The 17315-nt window shown below is 54.6% G+C and overlaps 1 protein-coding gene across 1 annotated transcript in view; it reads left to right on the forward strand.

Moving 5' to 3' along the window:
• Positions 1–17315, forward strand: part of GNAI2 (G protein subunit alpha i2) — a 63243-nt gene that overhangs the window by 35968 nt on the left and 9960 nt on the right. The window contains exons 2-4 of the mRNA XM_067303680.1: positions 4194–4236; positions 6550–6691; positions 7772–7932. Of these exons, the coding sequence (XP_067159781.1) occupies positions 4194–4236; positions 6550–6691; positions 7772–7932 (346 nt within the window). The remainder of the gene's footprint in view (positions 1–4193; positions 4237–6549; positions 6692–7771; positions 7933–17315) is intronic.

The following is a 17315-nucleotide window of genomic DNA, read 5'->3' on the forward strand; positions in this document are numbered from 1 at the left end:
ATGGCATGGTGTGGCTTGCGTTCACTCTCGCTGTGGCATCTGCAGGTGCTTCTCATGCCACAGCCAAGAAATCCTGATGCAGGTTTGGTCCAGGGAATCAGTTCCTGTGCTGTCGGTACCAGCTGTGGGGGAGCATGGGGATCTTGGCATGCTGGGGGAGAATAAAGGAGTGCCCGTTGCTAAGCCCTAATGAAATAGGATAAGCTGGATTCAAGGGCTTATTTTTCTAATTGCCGGCTCCAGCTGAGGGAGCCGCAAGCTGTGCAAAGGAGGCTGAGCCCTCTCCCCTCTGCGGTGATGCTCTAATACAGCGTTTCGGGCAAGCTGTATCCATTGTTGCAACACAGATGGAAGCCCCCGATAGCTGATGCTGCTTCTTCAAATCTCTCTTTCATCACTGCTCCTCAAAGCTGCTGTCAGACCCGTGTGCCCATCACTGAGCAGATGGACGTGGGCAAGGGCTGGAGCCCTCTCCCCTGGCAGAGGGGCCGCAGTGTCCGGAGTAATAGACTTACGCTGTGGCCCTGAGCGGAGTTGCGACCTTAGTGTCGTTGTCTTTAGGAATTTGGCCTGGTGGCTGTCACTGGTAGCAGATGTTTGGGCACCAGGAGGCCGAGTTTAGTCCATATATTGTTTAGAAGCCAGCTCTGCCAATTATGAGATTGACCTAATTATACATCCTGCTTTATCCATCACAAATCCAGCTATCCCAGGCCAACACAGCTAGAATTGAGTTAGCCCCATAGTCAAGCTCTTCTTTTTGGCAAGAAGCAGCTGCCTAACCGCATCCTAGCCCTGGAGAGGCTGCAGCCCTTGCAGTAGTGATGCAGTGCGTCCGAGTGGTTCTCCTCCTGCTTATGGGCTCTCTGACATTGGGGTTGGCAGGTTACAAAGCACTGAAATTGGGTACATTGTGGCTAAGCCTGGCCTTTGCATGAGGCCCGAGTTGCCGGTCGATAGACGGGGCTAAGCTCTCCTGCATTGCTCCCCCAGGCAGGGGCAGATGGCCCTGTTCTGGCTCCCACAGCTGTTCGGCTGCTGTGTGGGAATGCTAATCCCCATCAGCCAGTTTTGGCTGAAGCCAGGGCTGGGAGTTGTTACAGCACTTTGAGGCCAAGCAGCCGTGGCCACAGGGAAACTGTTAGCCGTTGACTCATGTCTGTGAGTGTGGGGCACAGGCTGGTGGAAGGGCTTTGCTTCCTGAGCCCATAACATGCTGTGCACCACGCATCCCTCCCAGTCCTGTGCTGCCGTGTTCCTGCAGGGATGGCTCGCCATGCATTGTGCTTTCCTCTTCCCCCTCTCCCAGGGACATTCTCCGTCCAGTGGTGTGGTCCCGCAAACGGTGCAAGGCACAGTGTTGCTTGCCATGCTGCAGCAAGCCATCAGTGTGGGAAGAGCTGGTTTTAAAGCAGCCCTTCTGTTTTCCAGGTGTGAGGATGGGCGTGTGGGGAGCACACTCTGCTTCTCTGCCGCTTGCTGACCTGTGCGGCGACATGAGAGCCGTTTCCTTTGATCCCTGGTGGGCTGTGCGCGCCAGTTGCCCTGAGTCTGGGCTCGGCTGGCTTGCATTAAAAGGCTGCTTTCTCAAAGGAAACTTCCTGGCTCACTGCCCTGCTTGGGATGGAGCAGGTATCCTGTTACCCCTCCTCTCAGGAGCTCTTGCAAGATCATCCAAAAGCTTGCTTTTTTCTGTGTATTTCTTTGCTCTGACATTCCTTGCTGGTCATATAGGAACTAGGAAGGCCTTATCCTAGCCCTGGCAGGGGAAGGCAGGCCGGCTCTGCTCTGTCTCACTCAAGCAGAGGCCCAGGGCTGGCGGCAGGGAAGCCAGGGATAAGTTGCTGCAGTGCAGGCACCCATGCTGAGCTGGTGTCAGTCTGTAGCATCTGCTCCAGGCTGGCTGGCAGATGCTGAAATTACACCTCCTTTCATGCAGGAGCAAATGGTTTTGTGTAAAAATGTTGCCACTCTGCTGGTTGAACTGTTCCCAAATGTGTAGCTAGCCCCAATCGTCTTGAGATGGCCTCCTTTTGGTCTCTGTCCCCCTGAGTTTTGGCACCAGCTGTGGACAGGGCCAGTGCCCAGCAGAGAAGCTCCTTGTCCACCCAAGGCATGCCCTGTTTCAGAGGGGATCCCCACCCCATTCTCTCACCTGCTGTTTTGGGAAGTCCATGGGTTTTCACCTTTCAGACACAGGCACAGACCAGGATTAAAAACAAAGCCGTTGCTCTGAGCAAAGGAAACCCCTTGTAAAGCAGGCTGTGGCTTTGCCTTGGTGACAACAGAGCATTTCTGTGCCAGTTGTTGTGCCGGCCCTCTCTGGAGGGTCCCCCAGCCCTCTTGCCATGAATGATGGTGATGTAGTTGGTTTGAGCTGGTGGAGATGCATGCTTCTGGAAATAAAACACCATAAGTGGCTGGAGAAGAGGGAAGACCTGCCTGGATTTCCTCCCAGTGCTAGGGAAGTAGGAACAGTGAATGGAAATGCATCCCAGCTCCATGCCCTGGGCTCCTGTGGTTTCTCCTAAGAGCAGAGCCATGATTGCAAGCAATTTCCATCTATCAGAAGAAAGCACAGCAGGGCTGGCATGTGTCAGGCTTTCTGGGGAGGAGCTGGTCCCCAGTGAAACTGTGCCTTGGCTTCAGAGGCTAACTTCATTAGTAGCTGTTAGGCTTTTCCCCATTTCTCCCCCCATGCCCAGGCAGAGGGCCAGTGCGGTGCCCGCAAGAGCATCTGCTGACCCTTGTCCTTTGGCAGGAGCCGACAGCGGGTACCTTGCTGGGAGGAGAGATGGTCGCTTGCCGGGAAGGGTCTGGAGCGGTGGGAGCTCACTGCTGGCCCTGGCAAGCCAGCTGGCTTGATCTGCAGAGACAACACCACCCCCAGGGCAGCGTCTGCACAAGCCTGTCAGCTCATTAAAAATCTGTTCGGCTGGCGCCAGGCCTGCTCCTTGGCGCTGCGGGGCACCTCAGCTCTCACCACCTGCAGCCACCTCCTCTGCAGGCACTCCCTGGGGAACCCATGGGACATCTTAGCTTGGCTGACACCAGGCAATCCCCCTTCCACCTCTTCTGGCTGGTTTATGGAGGCAAGGGCTTGCTAGGCATGCATGTGTGCATGTCCCAGGTAGATGCTGACCAGAAGCGCTTGGCCTCATTTGTTACAGGTTTCTGTTATGAGGGTCCCTGGCTAGCTTATCCTGGAGCTGGCTTGGGTGGTGGCAGGGTGCTGCTCACTGGCTGGGTGGGAGAAGGTACTTGTCCTTGCCCAGGGCTCAGAGGTCACCTTGACTTTACCCCGAGACAGTGCTTACCAGGCTGGAAGCTCTTGTGCAACGGGCAAAGCTCCCTGTGTCCGATGGGTGTGCGACCACTGGGCTGGGGCACAGCTGTTCATACAAGCTGCAAACATCTGTGAGCCGCAATGGCTCCCCGTGCTCCTGCCGACTGGTGTTAACCACAGTGGCTCTGAAAGCTCCATGGTCTAACAAGCCCTTTCCAGCCCTCTTCTGGCACTGAGAGAACCAAGGCCAGGTGGTGACAGGGCATGGAGAGGGTTTGGCCCATCTTCCAGGTTGCCTGGCCATGAGGGGGGTTTCCCCTAATAGGAAACAGCGATGTGGAGAATTAGACCTGAGTGTTTCAGGGGTTAGTTGTGAGATAGCTGACAGTGAGCTAGTGAGGCACTGCGTTGCCCTCCCTTTTGTGCCTTGAGTTTCATGGGGTAGCCCGAGGCATTCTCGCAGCCTGCCATGAGCCTCTCCAATCCATTGCTTGGCTATCACCATCCAGCCCCCGCCTCAGGCGCCAGCATAGCACCAGCTCTTGTGGCCAAGCTGAGTAAGATCCTGGGCTCATCTATGGTCAGGAGCAGCGGCGCTCACAGCTCTTGGTGCCCCAGGGTTTTCTCTCTCCCACTGAAGCCCCACAGTGCTGGCTGTCCCCTGAGCTATCAGGTGGGCACCTTGGCTGGGAGCATTTAGCTCTTGCTTGGCAGCTTGAAGGTCATCCTGGTGTTTGCTGTTGCTGCCAGATAGTGTCCATCTTGCCCACTGAGACTCAGCAAGGAGGATGGTGGTGTCTTGGCACTCATCCAGGCAGAGGGGGAGTCTGTGGAGGGTCTGGCTGGGGCAGGGGTAGCCCTGGCTTCAAGCTGCAACTCACTGCTCGTCTCTCTCATTTCTCTGCAGGTGCTGGTGAGTCCGGGAAGAGCACCATCGTCAAACAGATGAAGTGAGTAACCCTGGGGTCTCTTGCCCCTTCGCACCCCTACAAGTTCTCTGGAGGGGTTGGGGACACCCAGGTGTGACAGGAAAGCTGGGCAGCCTGCCACCCTGTAGAGATATGATGGAAAGCGCCCATAGGTAAAGGCTGGTGCTGCAGGCATGGCTTCAGAAGCATGTCCACAGTACAGCCGGAGGTGCCACATGCTAATCTCCTAATCTCTCTGTTGAAGACCGGGGTGCTGCACAACGGAGCTAGGGAGCAGGCAGGTGGAGCATCCAGCTGCCAGGGCACCCCACCTCCCTGGCTTGTTCAGCCACATGGAGAGGTGGCTGTGTCCCCCAAAATCATTCCTGGAGAGGGCTGACCACCTTGGGGCTGAGCTTGTGGAGGTCAAGGTTGCAGCCACTTGGCTACAGGGGCAGAGGCAGGCTTGGTTTGCCATCCTGGGCTAATCCAATCTGTCAGTTCTTGGATTTTTGCTAAGCTTCTGCTAGACATTCCTTGGGGAAGGGGTGAGTATTTCTGAACACTCGGTGGTACGTTGCAGTTACCCATGGCCAGACAACATCCGTGGCAGGGGCATCTTTTGGCAGAGCTGCTGTCATCCCTTGCCAGGGCAGCCACTCCTCAGCAGCTGTTCCAAGTTTCCTTGTGGCCTGCAGAGCCAAATCCCTGGGACAACATTGCCGTTAGCAAATGAGGTGGCCAAGCTGTTCCCCTAGAGAGTGCGGAGGAGGCCTCTCCCCTTGGTGTGCTCCACATCCCGTTGACAACGGGAGATGCTCTTCCCCTGCAGCTTCAGGCAGCAGCTAGCCAGGATGCCTTTTGGTACGGCTGCTTTGCGGGCAGTGATCCCCTGCATGTGCTGTCGCAGCCTGCCATGGGCAGGAACGGAGGAGGAACTGAGGGGACTATCCCATCTTGGCTGTCTCTGACTGCCGCTGTTCGGTTTTGTTAACCAGAACTCAGTTGTGAGCTCCAAACCCTACGGCCAGGGATGGGGAGAGAAAGGAGGCAACCGGAAAACTCCAAATCTGTGTTACTTTTGTGTGAAATGTCCCTAAGTAGCCTCGCTGCCTAATTATAGATGCTGTATTAACACAGGCTGGGGGAAGTCTCCAGCCCTTGACTGCTTGGGCAAACAGGCCTTTCCAGGCAGCCTAGGGCAAACTGCCATTTAATTGCAAGCCAATGAAATATTCAGACATGGAAGGTGACCTCAGAGGCTCAGATGCCTGTGGTTACATCGGCCACAGAGAGCTGCTGTGAAAGCAGATATCTAGTGCTCCAATATGGAGTGGGAGGAGCAGGCCAGGCAGGGGCTGGACTCGGCCACCTGGCATGGGAGCATTGGTCCAGCTTTCTGGGGGCATTTGAACTCCCTGCTCATAAGGCTGATCTGACCCAGGCCACCTCGATGAGCCTTTCGGAGTGTTTTTGTGTGTGTTGCTGACAGCCTGCTCTCGCTTGACCCTGGGTTGCCTGAACCTTGCCATGCCAGCATGGTGAGTGGGGCTGGGAAAGCCCAGAGAGGCCCTCATGCCCTCTGCTAGCTCCAAGCCCAGAGCTATGCTTTCCAAGCCCTTTGAGTCCCGTGTGCCCTTCTGCTCTGGCTTGAGCAGGCCCAGCTGGTGGTCACAGGCTGGTTTCCATCCGTCCATCCCTGGCACCTCTGGAGCTGCAGGGCCACTGCCCTGTCCCTTGGGCTGCAGCTGAGGAGGTAGCAGCTGGGGATATGCCAGTGTCTAGCACAACATCTTCCTCCTTGCAACAGAGGTGGTGAGCTGCCAGGCAGTGTTACTACTCCTCAGCCTTTTTTGGTCTCTGGCCTGACCCGGGTGCACCTGTATCAGGTTGTTGGACCAGAGCATGCAAATACAGCCTGGTTCTTATTGCTGCATATCCCTGGTCAGAAGATGTGTTCAGGCTGCAGGACAGAGCAAGATCACTGCCTTTTTCTACCAAGGTTTGCAGGATCTTGCTGCTCCCTGTTATTTACCTTCCCAAAGCAAATCCCTGTAATGGGAAAGACTCAGAGCTGTAGTCCTAGGCAGTGACGGGCTAGCTCTTGTATTAGTGGCTAGCTCTTGTATTAGTGTGACACTGAGCAGATCTGTGCACTCTTGGCTGCTTCCTGACATGATGCCCACAGCCAGTGTCACTCCCCAGGCTGGCAGCAGCTGGGGAAGCTGCTGGCTGGTGCATGCCACTAAGCAGTGGGGCCCTCTGGCAACATCGCTGCCAACAAGGGGAGGAGCTGAAGGGGCTGAGGTGCCCTGCAGAGCGTTGAACTTGCCTGTGTCTGTCCCCTGCCCTCAGGATTATCCACGAAGATGGCTACTCAGAAGAGGAGTGCCGGCAGTACAAAGCTGTGGTCTACAGCAACACCATCCAGTCCATCATGGCCATCATCAAGGCCATGGGGAACCTGCAGATCGACTTTGGAGACTCCTCCAGAGCGGTGAGTGCCTTTGCACACCCCACTTCACTTGCTGGATCCCAGCTCCAGCACTCGGGGCACTTCCATCATCACCCAGCACCATCTTGGACTGTGCCCTGGCAGGGAGAGAGGGCTTGCAGGGGGGTGAAAGAAGACACACCCAAAGCTGAGGCAGGGCAAAGGGCAGCCCTGCCTGAGCAGATGCCACAAGGCCCCGTGCGTTGCTGTGCATGGAAGTGTGCGGCAGCTGGAGGCAGGCATACCAGGCAGCGCAGCTCACTCCTGGGGCGAGGGGGAGAGTTGGGGTAAACATCCCTCGCGCAGGGCCGATGCTGCTGAACTGCCCAGGGCTGCCGCCATGCACCATTGCGAGAGATGGTGCTGCACTGCTGCCGCCAGGGCTGAGCACTGGGAGCAGCCTGCCTTGGGGAGGGATGTGCAGAGCCAGCCTGGCGGCTGCTCCCTGCCCTTGGCCCTCCCTGTGCGAGCTGCCACATCCTCTCCCTGGCCTTAAACGACATGAGCTGCATTGGCGACAGGACCAGCCCCAGGCAAGGCTCAGAGAGGGGCCGATTCCCCTCTTTCTGTGCTTGCCCTCAGGCTGTCTGCACCTGGCTGCCCTCGCCATCCCTATATGCCCAGCTGTGGCCAGGCATGATGTAAGGAGGGAGGAGAGTGATGGGTCGTGGGTTTTGACAGGTGATCTGTGCCATGCCTGTGATTTCCACTACTAGGAATGGAGTGAATCCATGGGTTTTGTGGTCCTCAAATGTACAGTGTGCTTCAGGGCAGCTTTGAAATGCCTTGTTCTGCTTGTGATTCTTCCTGGCATTTGGGGCTGCATGTTGAGACTAGAAGGGAAAGTTATTTGTGAACAGAAAACTCCATGCTCTGTTCAGATGAGGTCAAAGAAAGTGGTTTTGGCAGCACAGAGAGGAGCAGGGCTTTGGTTTTAGAAAGCTTTTCCCTACGAGTGTTTGTGACAGGTGACTCCGAAGAGGGTAGAGGAGTTCCTGGATGTACCTCATGGGCATCCTTCAGCTCTTTGAGGGCTGCGGATAGTGGCGGTGCTAATGCTTGTGCCCTGCTTTCTCCCTGCAGGACGATGCTCGCCAGTTGTTCGCGCTCTCCTGCACCGCGGAGGAACAGGGGATCATGCCAGAGGACCTTGCTAACGTGATCCGGAGGCTGTGGGCTGACAATGGGGTCCAGGCCTGCTTTAACCGCTCCCGAGAATACCAGCTGAACGACTCTGCTGCCTAGTGAGTACCTCCCCTCCTCTGTCCTAGCTAGGGCAGTGCCAGGCATCAGTGTGTTTCCCCACAGTCGTGGGGCTGGATGTTTTCACTTGGGGATCTGTGTGGGGCTGTGAGAGGCAAGTCATACTCTGGGAGATGGTAGCCCTGTTGCCTTCTTTGTCCTTCCCTGGCAAAATGGCGCTGGAGTCTGGAGGATGCAGGCCTGCGACCATCCCATCCGAGTGGGAGCTCTGTGGCGTGCCGCACTGCGTGCAAAGGGCTTGTGCTATCTTTGTCACTACAGGGGAGGCCACAGTTGCCTGCAGGTGTCTACGGTCTCTGTGCTTTATCAAACCCATGGACAGACCACCAAAGGCTTCCTGGTGACCTTGCCAGAGAGGTTTCTCATTTGTTTGTTATGCCTTGGGCTCATTTCTGTGGCTCCATGCTAAAGGCAGAGCTCTCTTTGGATTCTCTAGACCTTCACAACACCGCCAGGGAGCTGCTATACTGACCAGTAAACCACAGAGCAGTTACACTTCCCCTAAAGTGCTTGAACTGAGATGGATCTGTGTCCAGGGCCTGTTTCCTGGGAACAGTACAAACTGTCTTATACCTCTTTGCCCAAGCTGTGCACGCTCATGTCTGGGGCTTGTAGGGAAATCAGGCTGCAACTCCTTTCCCCACAGCCTTGTGCGCCTGGGGCTTTGGCTCAGAGCAGGCTTTGATGGCCAAAGGCGAAGGGACAAATGGTTTTTGCCCCATGGTGAGATCTACTGGTTGAAAAAGAGCTGTGGTGTCCAAATAGCTTTTATTGAACAATAGCAAAAAATACCCTAACCTATTGCTGCTGCTGTTTTCTGTTCCCATTTCTAGCCGAGCAGAGCCCAATGAGAGAGTGCCCTGTGGCCCTATATATGAGCAGTGTCTTCCCCCTTCCCAAGGCAGGAAGATCATTTCTTTTGATGAATTTACCTCTCTGAACTGTTTGTTCATCGCTCCCTCTCTGGGAGGCCAAAGTAGGGTTAAAGTGTGTGATTGAAAGGGGATTCCTGCCCACTGGTGTGAGCTGTGGTTTCCCCCACCACTTTGATCGCAGTCAACCTGCGCTGCTGCTCCCACAAAGGGCTCTAGCCTGCCTGCAGCTTCGCAGCCTGCATCTGTCCTGGTGCCTCTGGGCACGGTGCCCTTGGCAGCACTTCCAGCTGACTCTCCTCTTTCCAGTCCCGGCACTGCTTTGCCTCCCCACAGGGAGGATCTCTCCAGCGCCCATGGGACCAGCCTGAAAAAGCCCCCTTCTTCCTCCCTTTGCAGTCCTGCTCTCTTGGCAGCAAAGCCAGCTCCCGAGCCTGTTCTGGGACAGACCTCGCAGACTAGTCTGGGTAGGACCCTTAGCCAAACCGTGCTAACTGATTGTGTGCTTTCTGCCCCGGTGCAGACACGAAGGAACTTGACCAGGGCCCACCCGAGACAGCGCCTGCTGACTCCCCAGGGCAGTGTCGTCTTTAGTGTGCCCATTGGATGATGTGAACGTGCTTCAGCCTGTATCTGAGATTCACAGCGGTTTCAGCCACCCTCCTGCAGATTCCCTGTCCCTGGGGCAGTGTGTTACCATGGAGCAGGGCATTTTGGACTGGGTTTTCCCAGGGCTCTCTGCCCCAGCAGCTGCTCTCAGTGCTGCTGCCTTCCCTGCAGGCTGCTGGCAACCAGCTGCAAGGACAGGCAGAAAGTGCAGCGGCAGGGACCTGCGTCAGTGCCTTGAGCCTCCCTTTCCCACCCACAGCTCATTTGTTGAATGAGTTTAGGATGGGCTTGTTGGCAAGGTAACCCAGAGAGAGGTAAACACCCTGTGTGCTTGCCTTTGTATAAATCTCTCCTGACCTGCTTCCTTCCCCTCTTGCTTCCGTTGAGCGGGAAGGGAGGAGATGGGACATTGTTCATGAACTGCTGTCGAGCCCTGCCACCTTCCTGCATGGAGTGTTGCCCCAGGGAGATGTAGTCCCGGGAGCACTGCAGTCCTGTGGCAGACTGGAGGAGGGGGCCAGGATCTCTGTCCTGCCCCCACCGCACTGCGCACTCTGTGCCGAATGGTGTGGCGCCCCGGACACCAGCTGTAGAGCAGTGGCACCCAGGTTGGATTTGGTTTGTTTTTGTTTGGGGTTTGGGGAAATGACCCTGCCTGGGTTGGACAGCAGAATGGGGTGTGGGGGAGAGGTGCGCAGCAGTGACGCACACGAGGCCTGTGCAAGTCAGGCCTGTGAGGCCTGTGACTTCCTTTTCGTTGCTTGGGCTGAGCCAGAACAGAACTGGGAAGGCGGATGTTTCGAAAGCTGTTTCCTCATCCCGTGGGGCGCTGTGGCCCAGAGGATGGCACTGTCAGGCGAGATTGGGGGAACCCAAGCCTGCTGCAGCTCCACGTGCTCTGCCCTTTCCCAGGGCAACTCTTCCCAGGTCCCACGCAGCTCTTCCCCTCAGGCCCCTGATTGCTGTCTCTGTGTGAGAGGACCTGAAGGTCCTGCCCATCCCCAGTTTCATGCCCGTGCTTCACACTTAGGCCACAGGTTGTTGCTGCAAAAGGTGCAGCTGCTGTCAGATGTGCATGGGGTGGCCATTCCATTTGGCTGCTCCGGGATGCAGCACGGTTTAGAAAGCAAAGCAGCCCCTCTGCAAAGCCATGCAGTGAGAGTGTCTCTCAGAACCGGCAGGCGGCCATGTCCTCTCCTTTCCAGGGAAAACATCCTGCAGCGCTTTCCTTTGAGACCTTAATTCTCTTCTCCTGTTTCCTCCCCTATCCACCATAACTCAGCCCTGCCTCAAAAGGATCTTGATGTAAAGGGGGAATGAAAAAGGGAGAGGACTTTGTCTCTGAAGTCCCAATAAATGTTTTTAGATGAACCTGAATTTGGGGTTAGCAAGGGCCATTAAAAGTCAGAGCTGCTGTTACCTTTGTGCAGGGAGGAGAATCTGTGCTTTGAGGGATCCTGCTGCTCCAGCTGTGTCTTTGAGTGTGAAACAAGATCCTGGCCACGGGGGAGCATTTCAGTGTGCTTTGTAGTGAACCCAAGGGTGCCCTGTAGGATCCAGCTTGTGGTGACAAGCTCTGCGCATGGCTTGTGTGCATCAGCTCCTTCATTTGCACAGCAGGTTTTGGTTTTCATGCAGCAAAAGTGAGAGGGGAACAGCAGGTAGCATCGGCTCCTCATAGAGCAGAGCCACGGTTAAGTAGATGCCTGCTCCAGCTGTTGGGTTGGCTTTGGGAAAGAGAAGCCTGGACAGCAGGCATCAGGGCCTCCTGAGCCACCCTTGCTTATCCATGGGAGCTGTGCAACTGATTCGTGGTGACTTGCTAAGTTACCACCAATCAGCGGAGCTTCAGTAGCTAAACATACTTTTACCTTTCTGTCCTCACACTTAGCCTATGACCGCCACAGCCTTCCTTTCCTGGTACGGCCTGCAAGGTTTGGGACTTGGGCTCACATGCACCAAGGACTAGTCATGCCCCATTGCCTGAGTCATGGTAAATTATCAAATGTGACAGAAGAGTTGTATTTGCACATCTGAACTTCTTGCTGCATGCCAGAAGACAGTGTTCCCCTTTGCTGCTTCAAGGTTGAGGAAAGGAGTTTTATTTTTAAGTTAACATCTGTGATCTCCATGTGTGACCAGAAGAACCTTGGGGCACTGAGGTGGTTTTGGGGAGGCAGCTGGATGCCAGTCCCTGTGGATTTATGTGCCTCATTCCCCCAGAGCTCTGTTGAGCTGTGGGGCTGGTGAAGGAACTGTGGGTGCTGGGGAAACATCCCCATCTTAGAGGGACTGAGGTGCTTTCAACACAACTTGGGCTTTCATATGTTGTCTTGGGCAAACACAATCTCACCCTTGCAGCTGCGTCCTGCTACAGCCATGCCTAACGTGCTGGCACTGCCTGTGAGCACAGGGTGCTGCCTAGATTTGGACTTCCTGATGTGTTCAATATATCAGCAGGCATACATCAGCAAGCATATTTGGCAGGTTGTTTCTGGTTCCTGCCTGTAGTTGGGATTTGAGGAGGTGGGGGAGGGGGGAGATACTGGTTTTTGTTCTGCCTTTTCAAAGTCAGCTTTTTTCTGATGCTGGGCACCCCCTGCCCTGGGGCTGGATCTCTGCTTGCCAGCAAGTAGCCCCAAACCAGGCTCTTGCCCCGGCAGGCAGCATCTTTCACTCCTAGGTCTTCTCTCAACGGCCCTCCATCTCTCTGGGAGAGGGGTCAGGGCTTTGCTCAACCTGCTGTGTGGCCCGCGGTCACCTGTATCAGTAGTGATACTGTCCTAAGTATCCCTGCATGCCAGGATGCTCTCATGCCTGGGAGCTCCCCGGTCAGCAGCTCTCCCTGGCAGGTACTCGTGAGCCCCTGAATTGCTACAGCATCTCAGCTCCCCAAATGAGGATTGTCCTCGCTGCAAAGATCAGTCCCCTACTCTCTCTCTGTGCTGGGTGCAGGTTTTCTTCATGCAGCTGGTATTTCCACACATTGTCCGGTCTGTGCTGGTGGAGCCTTGAAAGGAGGTAGTTAAAGCTGAAGTTCTTCCCGGTTGAGGCTGCCTGTGTTTTTTTTTCCCCCCCCTTATGGTTATTTAAATGAGAAGGCATTTGGCCACATAGTGGACAGCTGTGCACAGGGAAAGTCCTGACTGCCAAGGATGGGGCTCTCCAGCCTTGCTGTGGCCATTGTAGCACTTGCACTCCAGCTGTGGTGCTGTGCCCATCTGGAGCTGTCAGCCTCAAGCTTTTGCACCAAGAGGTATGGTGGGAGGCAGACATGGGCATGGGTTTTGGCTAGCTGGCCTCAGGTTTCCGTTCAGGTGTGTGTCATCCCCCCAGCTCAGCTGTGTGTGTACACTGGGGCAGCCCATCTCCTCTCTGGGGACACGGCAGCGCTGGAGTACAACCTGTGCTGCTGCACCTCAACCTGCTCACTTGGTGACCCCAGCTTCCTTAACTAGCAAGGTCTCTCGCATGAGTCCAATTGCAGCGAGCATGTTCAAAGGGAAGAAGTAGCTTGAATTTGCTGGGGACCTCCAGGAAAGGTAGAGGCAGCTTTTGCTATGCTTGTGCCCTGCCATTCATGTTGGTCAAGATCTTTAGTCATCCAGAGAGCCCTGTCCAAGAGGACATGGCCATTTCAGCCATCTCTTGCATCCTCAGAGGAGGATAATGGTTGGACCTGCTTGTGTAGTCCTTTCCCCCATGCTTTCCTCGGCTGTTCGGAGTCTGACCCACCAGTGACTACCCAGGAAGAGGCACAAGCAGGAGGCTTTTAATAGCTTGTCCCTCTGTGAGATCGTGCTGCAAAACACAGCTGTTGGGAGCTGAGGTTGGAAATGGCAGCTGAATCAGGGAGAAAAGAAGATAAACTCCCGGAGGAGCATGTTCCAGCCAGCACACACATACCTCGAGGCATTGGAAATGCAGAGCTGGCTGCTGTGCCCTGAATGAGGCTCTTTGTGCCTCGAGGCTGATGTTTACAGCAAGGCAACTTTCTTCCTCACTCTGTCAGTGGTGCGAAAGCAGATTTGTCAGCCCTCACCACAACCATGTGCTTCATGGGATGCTGCAGCCTTGCTGAATGGGGACGGTGGCGCAGTGCGGCCCTGGCATGGGTAGGTGTGGGGTCCTCCCGGCAGCAACCTCTGCTTCCCTCCTACAAATGTTCATGCTTCGGGAGAAGGGTTTTTGGAAGCCAGTGATAAAACCCATTGTGAATCCAGTCTCACTTTGAGTCCTCAGGTTGATTTCTTAGCTGTCAAAATGTTCACTTGAGGTTAAATCACAGGCCTCCATTCCCTGGGGCACTAAGGCACTTCTGTTCCAGTGCCTATGTAAAAACTTAACTGAAAATAAGCAGCTAGTGGGGGGAGATGGTGTGGTGTTTCTCAGACTCATGAACTCACTGAACTGATCAAGTTGTGGATTTAAGCCAAAGGGCAATGCTTTTTCACACAATAATCTGGAGAACTCACTGTTGGAGGAAGCCAGATGCGCACTCAGCATTTGCACAGTGTTAGGGGGATTCGGGGCAGAGGGTCAGCTCTGGCTGCAGGATTAGAAGGTCTCGGGGTGTTTTGCAGCTTGGATGCTTTGCAGAAGAGTGCTGGGAGAGGGTCTCTGTCTCTAGTCTGCCTGCGGTATTCACCTGCCTCTGCCTCAGTTTCCCTGTCTGTAAGAGGGAGGAGAACCTGACCACCACAGGATGCCCTGAAATTGTGCAGTGAAAACCTCCAAATAGGACCTGGGGATCCTTATTCCTGAATTGGACACACATGAATGTTTTTAAAAATCATAGAATGGTTGAGGTTGGAAGGGACCTCTGGAGATCATCCAGTACAACCCCCCTGCTCAAGCAGGGTCACCTACAGCACGTTGCCCAGGATTGTGTCCAGACAGCTTTTGAATATCTCCAAGGATGGAGACTCCATGACCTCTCTGGGAAACCTGTGCCAGTGCTCAGTCACCCTCACAGCAAAGAAGTTTTTCCTCATGTTCAGGCAGAACTTCCTGTGTTTCAGTTGGTGCCCATTGCCTTTCATCCTATCCCTGGGCACCAATGAAAAGAGTCTGGCCCCATCCTCCTTACACCATCCACTTAGGTATTTATGCACATTGATAAGATCCCCCTTCAGCCTTCTCTTCTCCAGGCTAAACAGGCCCAGCTCTCTCAGCCTTTCCTCATAAGAGCGATGCTCCAGTCCCCTAATCATCTTCATAACCCTCCGCTGGACTCGCTCCAGTAGTGCCTTGTCTCTCTTGTACGGGGGAGCCCAGAACTGGACACAGTACTCCAGATGTGGCCTCAGCAGGGCTGAGGAGAGGGGGAGGATCACCCTTCAACCTGCTGGCAGCACTCTTCCTGATGCACCCCAGGATACCATTGGCCTTCTTGGCCACAAGGGCACATTGATGGCTCATGGCTAACTTGTTGTCCACCAGCACTCCCAGGTCCTTCTCCGCAGAGCTGCTTTCCAGCAGGTCAGCCCCCAACCTGTACTGGTGCATGGCGTTACTCCTCCCTCAGTGCAGGGCCCTGCACTTGCCTTTGTTTAACTTGGTGAGGTTCCTCTCTGCCCAACTCTCCAGCCTATCCAGGTCTCTCTGAATGGCAGCACAGCCCTCTGGTGTATCAGCCACTCCTCCCAGTTTTGTATCGCCAGCAACCTTGCTGAGGAGGCACTCTGTCCCTTCATCCAGGTCATTGATGAAGAAGTTGACCAGGGCTGGACCCAGTCCTGACCCCTGGGGGACACCTCTAGCTACAGGCCTCCAACTAGACTCTGTGCCACTGATCACAACCCTCTGAGCTCTGCCATTCAGCCAGTTCTCAAGCCACCTCACTGTCCACTCATCTAACCCACGCTTCCTGAGCTTATCTATGAGGATGTTATGGGAGACAATGTCGAAAGCCTTGCTGAAGTCAAGGTAGACAACAGCCACTGCTCTCCCCTCATCTCCCCAACCAGTCGTTCCATCATAGGAAACTATCAGGTTGGTTGAGAATGATTTCCCCTTCATGAATCCATGCTGAGTACTCCCGATCACATTCTTATCCTTCACATGCTTAGAGATGGTGTCCAGAATGAGCTGTTCCTTCACCTTTCCAGGGACTGAACTGAGGCTGACTGGCCTGTAGTTCCCTGGGTCCTCCTTCTTGCCCTTTTTGAAGACTGGGGTGACATTTGCTTTCTTCCAGTCCTCAGGCACCTCTTCTGATCTCCATGATCTTTCAAAGTTGATTGAGAGTGGCCTTGCAATAACGTCTGCCAGCTCCCTCAGCACTTGTGGGTATATCCCATCAGGGTCCGTGGACTTGTGAATGTTGCATTTGCCTAAATGATCCCTAACCCAATCCTCCTTCACCAAGGGAAAGTCTTCCTTTCTCCAGACTTTCTCCCTGGTCTCCAGGGCCTGGGATTCCTGAGGGCCGATCTTAGCAGTAAAGACTGAAGCAAAGAAGGCATTCAGTATCTCTACCTTCTCTGTATCCTTTGTCACCAGGGCCCCTGAGTTTATATGGAAGAAATTGGCATTGCATTTGCATATTAGCAGGCAAATTAGTGTTTAGATACATAAATTGACTGCATCTGGTTTGGTTTATCCCTGAAGAGGTTTAATAAATAAGTTAATCTGCCTAAAGTATTATTCCTGGACAGTATCACACAGCTGAAACTGAGCTCTGGCTCACTGTGGTCTAGAGATCTGGTGCTCTCTTGGTCTCTATTCCCAAGCCAGCAGCCCCTGTCAGTAAAAAACGTGTTGTCAGGGAAGAGGTGCCAAGCTGAATGGCATGGGGAGCATGTGTGATGGGCCAGGCAATTGACCATGCTTGGGGTTGTTCGGTCTGTCCGCAAGCCAGTACAGCCTCCCTTGGTACCACTGGCACTCCCGTTTGGCCCTAGCGGGTCTCTCTTCTGTGCTGAGGTCATTGAGAAAAATGTTGCATAAAACTTCACCACAAGAACTGCTCCTTAAGAAACCCCCATGACTGATTTCTTCTGGCCTTGTGCTTCCTTGTTCAACCCCAGCTGCTTTCAGTTCCTCCCCAGTCAGCTCCTCGCCTCCTTTCCCTGGCCTTACGTCCTGGTCAGCCCCATCTTTCCTAGCAGTCGCCGTCATGATTTCTCAGTGAAGCCCGCGCTTCATCCACACTCCATCCAGGAGCTGTGCTGTGCTTCCTCGGTTGACCCTAGGAGCTCTTGGGGGACATGCCAGTCTGGTCAATTGGTCTTTCTCCAGCACTCTGCAAACCTCCTCCTCTTTGCTCTGCGCTCCCCAGCCCTTTGCAAAGCTGTGGTCATACAGGGCTGCCCCAAATGCGAGTCCCCAAAGCTGTTGCTGCTTGACCTGCAATACCAGTGCCTGTGTATGCTCTTCGAGACCGTGACCCCCACTTACATGCTTGCACACTGAGGTTTTTCCTCTCTTGCCCTGACCCTGTTAGCCATCCTGCATCTGCTGTCCTGGGAAATGGTGTGAAGCATTTGCTCAGAGTTTTTCTCCTCCCATCCTTGTGAGCACTTAGCCACTTCCCCATCCCTCCCTGTGGCTTGATTCAGTAGGATGGTGCTTTTGGTGCTTGCGTATGAAGCGGAAACTGCTAGGAGTTATCCCCTGCAGCTGTGTCAGCCACATGGCCTCTGAGGTTTCTCCCTAATTTTAGGGGCTTAATTTGAGGTTTAGCTTGTCCTGAGCTGCTGTGTTAGAGCTGTGGGGTAGCTGCCTTGCCCGCAGGGGATAGCAAACATCTGCAGCAGGCATTGCATACATTCTGGGGGCTCCTCTCCTGCCTGCCTGTGCAGCCCTGGAGCCAGCAGCTCCTGCTGCTTGTGGGCCTCATGTGGTCCGGAGCTGTGAGCGACCGTAGCCTTCCAACAGGT

The sequence above is a fragment of the Apteryx mantelli genome, chromosome 12 (assembly GCF_036417845.1).
Source record: "Apteryx mantelli isolate bAptMan1 chromosome 12, bAptMan1.hap1, whole genome shotgun sequence".
Classification (NCBI taxonomy): Eukaryota; Metazoa; Chordata; class Aves; order Apterygiformes; family Apterygidae; genus Apteryx; species Apteryx mantelli.